General features: G+C 41.5%; 1 protein-coding gene across 1 annotated transcript in view; it reads right to left on the bottom strand.

The window, feature by feature from the left end:
• Window positions 1-12,423, bottom strand: part of ARG2 (arginase 2) — a 20,732-nt gene extending 8,309 nt beyond the window's left edge. The window contains exons 1-2 of the mRNA XM_009101977.4: window positions 12,290-12,423; window positions 12,122-12,194 (exon numbers count right to left, since the gene is read on the bottom strand). Coding sequence (XP_009100225.1) covers window positions 12,122-12,194; window positions 12,290-12,406 — 190 coding nt within the window. The 5' untranslated portion in view covers window positions 12,407-12,423. The remainder of the gene's footprint in view (window positions 1-12,121; window positions 12,195-12,289) is intronic.

Here is a 12,423-nt window from a genome sequence, read left to right as displayed (position 1 = left end):
GCCATCTTGTCCTTAATGGGGCAATTTGAAAAATTTAAGGCAAGTCAACATGAGGAAACAGCCTTGGGGCTCTGGGTTCCTGCTTAATTTCCAGTAAGCCATTAGTCTAATGTCTAGGAAGCTGGCTCTGTGAATTTGCTTGGTGGACATTGCATAAAAGCTTACTTGAGAAATACATGACTTCTCTATATTTTAAAAGGAGTTTTGACTGATGAAATGAATGAAGGAAATTTATTGAATCATTTGTGCAGATTTGGTGCTGGGAAGTAGGCAAGCATACATTTTATAGCAAGGACAGAGGTCAGCAGATATTGGGGTATTTGCAAATGAACATATCAGCTGAGCACAGCTGTTTGAGGAAGGATTGAATAGATGTCCTAGCAACTCAGAAAACACATTCTCTGCAGTGACTTAAAGCAGTAAGCAGGACCATGACACCCCCAGCTTTTCAGAAGGCACACAGGTACAGGACTGCTTTTTTTTTCCTCCCATAGACAATACCTAATTAAGCAACAGGATGAAGGTTCTGGAATTTTGAGCCCATTTTGTTCACATTTGAATGTGCTATCTGATCTCTGTGACCACTACATTTTCTATCCCATTTATTCTAGTGCTGTGCAGAAGCAGAAAAAAGCGAGTTCCAAGATGTTCAGTAAATGTTACAATTTTTTTTTTTATTTGTGTCATCCTGCAAGGCTACTTCTCCCACATATGCACACTGCTACACATTTCAGTATTTTAAAGTTTGATGAAAGTACTCAAGCAAGCCTGGGAGACAAGTTCTGGAAGTAAGACTTCAATGGGTATCAAGACCTTTTGGAGAGACTCTTGTACAAGGGAATAATGCCTTTGATATAATACCTCTGATATCTGTGTGAAATAAATCTGCAGTTGGGAGCTATGTGCAGTGAGTTGTACATTGCAGGACAACACATTATACAGTGTAATGGAAGAAATTACTACAACTTAGGTTTTGTTCTCTCCTACAGGACATACAAGCACATGGCAGTATTTTTACCCATTAAAGGATGAAAAACAACTACCTTTAATGCTATCACAAAGCTCCACCTTCAGACCAGTATAAAACAAAGACCCAACTATGCCATCACTCCTTGCACTGATTCCTTGAAGGAATCAGTTAAAATTCTCCAGGTGATGCTCAAGGCAGGCCACACGTGGCAGATTTGAGCAAGTGTGTTTAGAGAAGTAGCAAGTGTTTAGTAATTTCTGCTTTACCCTGCCCACCGCCAAGATCCCATTGCAGGGCAAAAAGACTTGGTTCAGCTTCTGAATAAAAGACCCCACTTGTTTCTTAGGATCACATCACGTTTATATAGCTTAACACATTTGTCGTCCAGAATTCTGCAATCTTGTCCACTTTTTGAACACATGGTACTCGTAATTCCCTCTAATTAGTTTTATAGAAAAGCCTAATGTCTGTTGAAGATGATAGATGCCTTCAGTTTTTGTTACCATCTTCTAAAGTTCAGATAGGGTTCATGAACCTTGTAGCAGTTTCTTTTCTCAGCTTTGTGCATCTGTTGTCTCTAGGCCCACTGTACTTATGTGCTTGCAGGGGACAGCTCATCTTTCCCAAGGTAATAAGGAATGTTTTCAGCCAGCTATCCAAAGTCTATCTGATTCATCTCAGAAGTACATGCTAATCCAATACTCAAGCATTAATATCTCTCTTGCTATTATTTCTTTTAATGGTGCCTAGTGTTTTGAAAACTGGGATTAAATGACCTTACCTTAGGGCAAAGGGAAAGCTTAGTGAATAGACAGTGCACAGACAAAGAAATTCACAGTACTTAGATATGCCATGTATCTCAAAGTGTGGGAAGTGCATGTGTACACACAGTTTTTCAAATGATCAGGTACTAGAGATGAAATCAACATGCACATTTGTGTTAATGGTACTGAACAAAGAAAAAAAGTTCAACACATCAATAACTACTTGAAAAATTTGACATAGCTTCTGTTTTGAATCTCAGCTATTAGTCTAAAACTTAAAGATCGGAATTGTTTTCCCTTTCATCTGCCTGCTTGCACATAGATTTAAGTTTATTTCTTAAATCAAAGCTCTCTCAACTACATTATTTGTGCAAAGCAATTGCTCAATGGATAGACATGCTGTACTGCTGTGCAGTCTGGGGTATTTTGCTGTTATTTGGCCATTAGGGAAAGATTTTCTAATCTACCTCACCAAGCAATATCCATTCACTTTCTTTAGTAGCTGGGACACCTTATTTTATATAGATACTAATACTTAGAAACAAAACAGCTTTTTAAATCAGCACCAAAAGTTAACATGAAGAATATATGGGGTCTTTTAAAAGGCAGTAGATTCAAGTTCTGAAAGGTAGAAAAAGCTATGGGCAGATAGGAAAGCAAGTTTCCTTACATTCATTAGAAAGCATAGCATCCAAACCGTTTGTCAGTGAAGCAGGTCAGGTCTAGCCAGGATTAAAGTTCTTTTAAATTGAAACATACCCTAACTACCATACAATGTCCATGCTGCTTACAAGGAGTGAGCAGCATAGACATTTTGCTAGTAATGAAATAACATAAAACTAAATGTGATCAAAAGTCTTTTGTTCACATCTTCAAGCCCTACCAGAAATTACTTTCAAATGAAAAATATATTATGTTTGATTCATTAGTCAATTATCAACCGTGTAGGAAATTTGTAACAACCAAATACATACAAGTTAGCTCCACCAACACTCTGGCTCAAGCAGAGATCCCTTTTTGAAATGAGGGAAACAAAAAAGCATGCCTGAGTCATCTATTTCTGTTACAGAAGCTTGAAAGAAATACAAGGGAGATAAAGGTGTCATCTGAGCAGGAACACACAGTGTAGTTACATAACCAACCCTACACATGCACAGCAGTCCTGTCAGGAGTGCAATCCTCAGGGCTTCAATGCCCCCTCTGTCATCAGAGGTGCCTGGGGGCACATTTCAGCCAAAAAAATAATAAATTAGCTCGAAATAGTTTGCACAGTAGATCATCCCCAGGTTAATTTCTTTTGACCAGAACAGGTTAGGGAAAGATCACACAGGCAAGCAGCCTGCAGACCAGGGGATGCACAGCTGTCATTTATCCAGCCTGCACAGCCAGAACTTTACTTGTATCTAGGTAGAACTGATCTAAATTTTTCCTACTTAGGAGCCTTAGACTTCAAATAAAAAGATTAAAAAAAGAAAACAAAATCACACACACACAAAAACCCACCAAAAACAAAACAAAAAAAAAACCCCAAACACCAACCAACCAAAAAAAAATAAAACCCCAAAAGAACCCTACACCAAACAAAGAAACCCCAACAAATTAAGTATTTACCTGAAAAAACTGTTCTTTGCATGCCTTTTCAAATAAGCTGTTAATGTGTTAGTCATGCTCAACTCAGTTATTTTGCCATTAGTGAATGATTTTATAATCTTTCACTGGGGACATGTCTTTTAGCAAGCTGTATGACATGTCTGAAGTTCACTTCCTATAATAAGCAAAATACACACAGCAGCCAGCAGTTACTACAGTGATTTCCCTGCACAGATTTAGACAATTTTCTTCTGTAAAAACAGGCAGCTCATATCAGGTGGCATTTAATTGGAAAACATCTGGGCAGCAGATGTTTTCCAATTAAATGCACAGCAGCACAGAAAGCCTCCCCCCATCTTCCTCTACTAGGAAATTGCATCAGCAACAGAAGCAGCAAACTTGATAGTAGGAGATTCAGCTTTCCAAACCCAGGCTGTTTGCTGACATTGCCCCATGGCACATTCACATAATAAATATGACAGCTCTGCAAGGCAGCAAATGGGAACTGGAAGAAAAGCACAAGGAACATGGGATAGAACTGATCTCCCAACACAGCTGGTTTACACTGGGCATTTGTGAACTGGACTTTAAAAAAACACCAAAACCTAAATTAATGGGAAAAGTAAATCCTCTCCTGGGTGAACTACTGTCAAAGGAATCAGGAAATCCTATTGTTACTAGACTTTCTTTCATACTATGTAACATATAAAGTTGCTCTCATGTTGCATCGCTCCTGCAAACTGCTTTCTCAGCTTTATAGCATCATTTACTAAACCACCACAAACATATAAAGGCCTTTTAGGATGCAATGACTACTATGCACAATGTTTATAGGCAAACTTAATATTTTACTTCCCATGAATGAAACCAAGTTACCATCCTTCTTTTCAGTATAAACCCATTGGCTTATGGTGGGGACTTTGTAATCCTTTCTCAGAGACTGTCAAAATGTTACACAACAGCAAACAAATGATTCAATTCATTATGACAAGTGCATTCTGAAGCTTTTTTTTTTAAGGCAGTTTTAACCCTCCAGAATTATTCAGAACATGTGTGTATTACAACTACACAAACAAAGTGCATGTTTTCATTTTACATGAATAGGTAATTAGGCTAGCAAGGTTCCCACTGCATGAGACAGACTTCTGCAGTCTAATTTAATCATAACCTGCTTGCTAGGAACTTCCTTACAGAGCATCTACTTCTCTTTAAACTGAATAGGTATCTGCGAGAAGAGGTATAGGTATAGGTATATATAGGTTGGATACATAGTTGATGGCTCAATAGATACCAGTCAGCTCTTAAGTTTCACTTCCTAAAAGGCATGCTCTTGTCTGAGCAATTCCTATCCCTTTATTTGAAATTTTTTGTCTGGTTTAAGACAAAGTTTCTGTGGCTGTAAATATTTAAAAAGCTTCATCTCCTACAAAAACAACAAGCAAACCCAATTCCAACTGCTGCCCCAAGTCTGTAGTCAAGATGTCCCTTGCATAAAGAGAGCCAAAAATTAATTTTCCAACCCCAAATCGAGCAGCCACCTCATTTCCCTTTGAAAACTGCTTATAATTTTAATCTCTGATGAAATTCAGTGCAGTTGACCTTCAGAGGTCTTCAAAAACGTCAGTCTGAGGTGTTGGGAAACATTTGCACTGTGGCTTGCATCAGAAAGAAGGGTGCGGCTATTGCCCCGCCACACCACCAGCAAACCCTGCACACGTTCTAATTCCCTTCAATAAGCTTAACCCAGACACAACTCCTGATAACAAGAACACAATGGGGCCCTTATAGCCATGAGGATCACAATGCCAAAAGAGCTTTCCTCAACAAGCACCTTGTGCTTTAGATTGTTACAAAACTAAACAGTTATATTAGATTCCTTAATCCAGGCAGGTAACACTTGAGAGGAAGGGAGAGTAAAATATATTAGAGATTACTGAAATTCTCTTCCTCCCTCTTAACCAGCTGGGAGAAACTAACATCTGACCACTTCTTCATATACAAATGAAAAATCTGGTGGGTTGTGGGCCTGTGTGTTTTATTTTTTTGTATTTAACTTCAGTGCTTCATTCCCTGCTTTTCAGCAGGTGGTAGTATAATAGAAATTTCCACCTTTCATCCAAAACCAGTCCTCCATACCATAGTCACATAAGCATACACCTGCCAAAGGTCTCTTGGTCTTGTGAGACCAAGAGACCTTTAATCACATGTCTTGTCCACAACAAGACATGTGATTAAAGTTTCAAATGAGAAAGCAGTAATAGATCATGTGTACTGTAAAGCAGATCAAAATCCAACTCATTACCCAGTTTTCCCTCTGTCATCTCCCTTTCTGCATTCCCCTAGTAACTCCACTCCTTCAACAGAATTAATACTAAAAAAATAAACCAGAATGTAATCTAAATGTACTCCAATCCAGAGAGAATGATATAAGTGCAGAAATTCAGCTAAGTCATGTATTAAAACTAAATTTATAATATGAAAATATCTAGGATGGGTATCACTATGAATCAAAAAAAAAAAAAAAACCAAACCAAAACCTCCAAGAGCTCTGTTGGAGCTCTGTTGGACCAATGGGTCCTTTACCCTAGTGTCCTTTTATTTAAGGATTAGGAAGAAATAATCAATTCAGGTTTTCCTGATCTTCACCAGCCAAGCTTTATTTTTAAAGGTATTTAAACTAAACTGTTACACAGAACAACTACAGTTAAAGCACCAATTGACATTTACCTCAAATTCACAAAGACTCTTTAAAGCCAATTTCATAGAGTGCAACCTTGAGTGTGCACCAGCCAAATGGGAGAGGGAAAAACAAACATCAGATCGATGGATGGCTGACACAAAGGTTTCCATTCCAAAGCAGATTATGTGCTCCATCAGCATGGGGAAGGGAAGAGAATATCAGAACCAACTGACAGCAAGGACTGCAATGACTCTATTTGCAGTGTTGGCATTTTTCTCCTGGCTTCCAAAGCTACCTGTAATCATGCAAATATTGAAGGTGCAACACTCAAAAGGATAACTGCAGCTGCTGAGCAGAGTTGTGCACAGCAGAGCACACTACCCCGGGGGAGCTTAGCCTCCCCAGGGCAAGACAGCCATTGATGTCTGTTGGGAAGAAGCAACCTACAAACAGCCTCAGTGGAGGCCTCCTCAAAACAGCTCTACTCCAAAACCCCGGCAGGGCTCCTTCTGCCTGCCAGGTCATCAGAGCCAGCTCCTGGCTGCCTTCCCTCACAGAGTGGAGCAGCACCTGCCCTTGATGCATTCTGACAAGTGGCATCATTTCAAAGACTCATTGCAAATGCAAGTTACAATCAGCCCCTTTGGCTGTGCTTTGAATTTTGACAAACCACTGGTCTTTGAAGGTAACCAATCATGGCTGATCCACATTTGAGAGGTAAACAAGAATAGCAGAGTCTCCTGGATCTTTATCTCTGTATAAATAAAAAGAGGTAATTAAGTCTGGTTCCAGAAATAAGTTGCAGTACTACATAAGTATGTTGTACTGATATTAAACAGAACTGTTTGGGCATGCTTGTATCTAAGAGAAAGGAAAGAGAACTGCCATTTACCCATTTTGTGTCAGGGTAAAAGCAGGGGGAGAGGGTGTTCCTGGATTAAAAAAACTCATTCCTATTTCTGCTTTGTAGGGAAGAAGAATTAGTTGTTAGTCTGACCTCTTTATGTTATATCCAAACTGATTTTCATTCCTGAGGATGTTCCTAGCAAATGAATACTTAGCTTTGACAGTACTAGCACCAGATGTGATCAGAAATAAAAATAGATGAACAGTAACATTTCTTACCTCAACAGGATTTCTTACCTCAGTGCAGAGATTTAACTAAATAACATGCTGCTTAAATGCCAGAGTTATTTAGAATTTTGCCTGTCTCCCACTTCATCAACAGCAGAAAACGTAACTCAAAAAAAGCCAGATCTTGATGTTATCTATACAACAAATTTAGAGTTTATTTGAATTCTAGAGATTAGAGATATTTGACTGGCTGTACTAATATCTTTGCAAGTTTAAAATACTGAGTTTTGAAGAGAAACAACCAATGCAAAAGCTAGTGCAAAACAAAGCTAGAATCTAATCAAAGAATTCAATAATCCATTCCTGACAGATCTTGTTTCTAACATGTAAATCCAATTTCAGTCCAAATACAGGGCAAGCAGAATGGTACAGTTTGACAGATTATTCAGGGATACAGGCAACTTCTTAAACACATTTACTGGATGGACCGATGAACATTATTTTCCCAACAATGCAGCTGCAATTCTTGCTAGTCCAAATCTACTGAATCCCAGCACCTATAATTATTTATGCATAATCAATGCATAATTAAAAAACTGTTTATCTTCCTTCTAAATTCGTTACTGAAGAAGACTTAGGTGGACAAAAAGGAGATATGTAGAAGCAGCTGCCTCATGCTTTATTAAGACTAATACTAACCATCTGAGCTATCTTGGTGAAGAAGCAAAGTTGAATTTCTATTTCTGGCAGCAGATGTCAGCAGGAGTCCAATGGTTTTGGGCAATGCAGTAGTGTAACTCCAGAGACACAGGGATTAACAGCTCCACTCCTCTTTTAGAGGAGGTTACTCCTTTCTGAGTCACTGCACTGGCCTCATGAAACCTATGACTGAAGACTTTTTTCCGGTCCAACAGAAGAATGGTGATGTGATGCTCATTCTCTCTGACACGTGCAGTTCCCCTCTGTGTGTAAGCCACACGTCTCTGCAGTTCACCAACTTGTCAAGCCAGCAACTCAGATCCAAACTTTGCTAATCAATTCTACAGTACCCCAAATCCAAGCCTGACTAAGCTCAGCAACCAGCTGCATGCAGTTCTAAATAAAGACCAAAAAAATTTAATTCAGCAATCAACAAGAGTCAACATACAAGAATGAATACTTGGGAAGAAATCTTACACTAAACTTGTTCCCATGCCAGCAGCAGCACAGATGCTCTAAGTCACCTCAAAGGCTACAGTAAAAAACAATAGCTCTCTATGAAGTATAAAACTGAGTAAGGGCTTTCTCTCCTCAAGTAAGAGGACTAGGAAAAACTTTGGATTGAAGTTTGATCAGATTCTCTGCCTAATCTACAGCAAACAGGAGAGGCCCAAGAAATTCTCACTTTAAAAAACTTCATACTTTGCACCTTTGGCAGCTTAGGCACCTGCCACCTATCTCCCCCATCCTAGCCAAAAAGAGTCCAAAAGCCTCCACATATTGCACCCATTTCTGATAATGTTAGAGCAATACACAGACCTACATGCTATACACCCTTTTCTCACCCACGCCAAGGAGCTGTGGGTCTCTGTTTTCACATGGCAGGTTTACTTTGGCAACATGTCCTTTAAGGTGATAATGTTTTAGTTTCCCTTGGGAGAGGAAGCAAAGCCAAAAGACAAACATCTCCAAGGTGAATAAAAATCCCCACAGGCAGAGTAAATTATACTTTAATTTACTCATGCTAGACTTGCACACCTACTGCTTTTAGCTTGGGACTCCTGCTAGAGTAACTCTGAGTACACCTTGAGCTACTACTGACAGGTAACTGTGATCTCTCTGCTCTTGACAAGGGGAAAAAAGTCAAATTGGTAGCTCAGATTCATCTCTGACAGTCTGGTACAGACTAGCAACAACATCTGCCTCTGTGCTCCCTCCTCGGGTTTCAGCCTAAGCATAAACAAGCAGTTCACAGGCAGTCATGGATTGAGGCAGCCAAGAAGTTACTATACCATGTAGGTATGGCCACATAATCTTTCCAGGGAGGGATCCCCCCACCAAAAATAGAAACGGGAATAGCAGCTCAGAACACTGCAAAAGGACTATGAAAGTACAGAACTAAGGATAGGGTTAAAGGAACAATAAAATTCCACTACCACCACCCCATCCAAATACACCAGACAGTGAAAGCAAAGTGGAAAACAATGTAAAAAGTGGAAAAAAGTGTTCTCACTCTTTCTGATATGGCTGGAGCATAATCAACAGAAGTCATTAAATAAGACAGACAAACATTTTATACAGGTGGAGTTGAACTTGAATTACAAATGCAAAATTATTAAATCAAAACCTTAAATAAACAAACTTTAACATTTCAGGCAAACAGAAGAGTCTGGTCACCAGAAATCTCTTCCACTTGAAAGGCAGTGAAGGCAGTTTTCAAAGTTACTGTTAAAGCAAAGGAATACTGCTTCTTCCCCCATTTGTACTTCTTTAGATGGCCCAGAATCCAGCCTCATGCTTGTACTGGGAAGCATGGTTTCAAACTGGTAATGACAAGGAAAATCAGGTTTATAGCATGTTTTAATATCCAAGCAGGGAATGGGGGCATGTAACAAACACTTTCCATGGGCACTCACATATACAGACCCTGTGGTCACAAATGCTTCAGAACTAGACAGCACACATGATGATGCCCTGTGTCTTAGACAAATGTTATTTAATTTTAAAGGAGAAACCTGCTCTGCTGCTGTATAATTTGCCTGTTCCTGGAAAACAATCAGGAATCCATGAAAATTATTAACTCCATTATAACACAGATAAACAGAATTCTGAATTAATAATTAGAATCATACTGTGGCTCCATTCATACTGTGGCCTTCTTAAAAGTATGAGCAGAAAATTCATACTGTTGGAAAGACAGAGAAAGCAGCTAAAGTTTTACTGCCAGTTCAGCATACCACAGGACTCCAAGTAATGGCACTATTTCAACAGCACTGCAGCCAAAACTATCCTGGCATCCCAGGGAAGAAAAATAAGCAGCCCACATATAAAAACAATATTTTGTTAAGTTTCCATGAACAACAAATGTGTACAGTACAAAAGGCTACATAGCAGCATCCTCCTCCATCCAGCACCCTCCCCTCAAGCAGATTGTCTTTGCACTGTAAACCACTCCTCTGTCATTGTTGCAGGATGGGCCCTCACAGCAGAACCTGTTCTTTAAAGAGCTGCAGAGATTTAAGCAGCAATAGACATCAACACCACCTTAAAAAACAAACCAACCTCACCCCAGTGGAAGAACACACCAGCAATAGAAAACTGCAACTGCAGAAGGAAGAGCCTCTAAAATCTGTAAGGGAACAGCAAGAAGGTACCTCCATGCGCATAGCTGATTGATGAGTAAACAACCTATAAGAAACTAAGCAGTGAAAATATTTTTTAAATACTGTTTTTTAAATACTGGTTTAGCTTGCTTCATTTCTATCCCCATAACATTTTAAAACTGGAATCCAGAAAGGGCTTGAATTTCCCCTTCTTTCTACCTTCTACAAGCTCCTACTGAAGTGTGCTTGTGTCAAGCAAATGAGAGGGCTTTTTCTTCTAGTTTTAAATTTTGTTGGGTTTTGTGGGTTTGGGGTTTTCATCAAAGAATTCTTACAAAGTGGAAACATTAGCTCCAAACCACTTGAAAGAGAACCCCAAGCCTTCCAGTATAAAATTCTGTCATTGCTACAAAATAATCTGCTGCCTACAGTCTTATTTAGAAGAGCATCCTCCTTTCAAACCTGGCAATTTGTTAGTTTCAAATAAACTTTAGGCTCAGTAACTATTCCAGTACAAAGAACCACTTTTGATGCCCTCTTGCACATTTGCTGAGATGATAGCTCTTGCTCACTAGAATTCAAGTATTGCCAACGACAGCAAGTGCCTGTACTTTGCACAAAACAAGTGAGGAAAAGAATATCTACCAACGTGGCTGCCAACTGGGATTTTTCAGCTTGTGAATCATAAGATATGCAGGATATGCCTACAGGGCTGCACAGAACAATTGCTTCTGTTTTGAAGAGTTCTTACAATTCAGAATAAAATTGCTAGAGGGTTTTTAGGCAATTATCTCTGCATGCATCTAATCTCCACTGACACTAACCACCCAAGGAGCAGATATTGGTTCTTTCTGTGGTCCCTCCCTGCAATCCATCCTCATGACACCATTTTCAGTAACACTCTTTAGATTAAACATTCTCCAAGACACGGTTCAGCTTTACAACTTTATGTCCTGTTTCTAGTAACTGTGGTACAGCTTTCTGCAGGTCTCAGCTTGTAGAAGTATTAGATGTGAGAAGCTGAATCACAATTAAGTGCATGGATTTGCTTGCACAAAAAGACCAGAAACAGCCCGTTTACAGGGTGGTATTTGCAAGCGTTTTCAAAGACTTCACAAAAGACCTCATACACAAAATTGAGGACTTGTCCAGAAAATTCTGAATTTCATCACCTAGAAGCATAGGAATCTTTTAGATACAAACTGGTAAGGAACACAGAAAGAAAAGAAAAAAAAAAAGGCAAAGCCCACAGTACGCGATAACCCGAGGATCACGGTTACTTGTCTGGATGCCACAGGCTCACACAGCGATGCAAACAGCCTCCCCCGCTCTCCCGGAGTCAGCACGGGAACAGCACACGCTCCACTTGCCGGTGCGGCGCTCGCTGTGCCGGCGCGGGCGGCTCGGGCTGCGTCCTACTGTTCCGAGCAGCCGGAGCGCATCACGGCCGGGGAGCCGAGACCACCGGCCGCTCTTTGTTCCGGGACCCCCGCGGGGCCCCGTGCGGCTCCTCCCGGTGCGGAATGCGACAAGCCTCTCCCTGCCGGCACCTCCGCAAGGCTGCGGGCATCGCCGGCGCCGGGGCTCGGTGCGCTCCGTGAGTCACGGCAGGCAGGACCCGTCTCCCCCCGCCCGCAGCGAGAGGCTGAGTCACGCTGCCCCGAGAGGCGAGGGAGCGATGCGGGCAGCCCCGCAGCCCCCGCCGCCACCCCCTCCCGCCCGTCCGCCGCGCTGCGCTCACCGAGCCCGGCCAGCCGCTCCACCAGCCCCGCGGCGCGGAGGGTAGCGGGGCCGTGGTCCACTCCCCGCCGTTTCTGCGAAACAAAGAGAGGGAGAAGGCTTTAGAGAGCGCTGCCGGCAGCCAGGTACGCGAGCCCCGCCGGCACCCAGCGCCCTCCGCAATGCCCACCTGGCCTCTGGAGAGCGGGGCTCCCACCAGAGCCACGGAGTGCGCCCGGCGGCGCAGCTGGAGCGCGGCGTCGGGCTGGGCGCGGAGCAGGCGGGTGAGGGGCCCACGCAAGGCCATGGCGGGGCGATGCTGCC

Source organism: Serinus canaria, chromosome 5 (assembly GCF_022539315.1).
Source record: "Serinus canaria isolate serCan28SL12 chromosome 5, serCan2020, whole genome shotgun sequence".
NCBI classification, from domain to species: domain Eukaryota; kingdom Metazoa; phylum Chordata; class Aves; order Passeriformes; family Fringillidae; genus Serinus; species Serinus canaria.
This window is presented reverse-complemented; position numbering and strand designations above follow the sequence as displayed.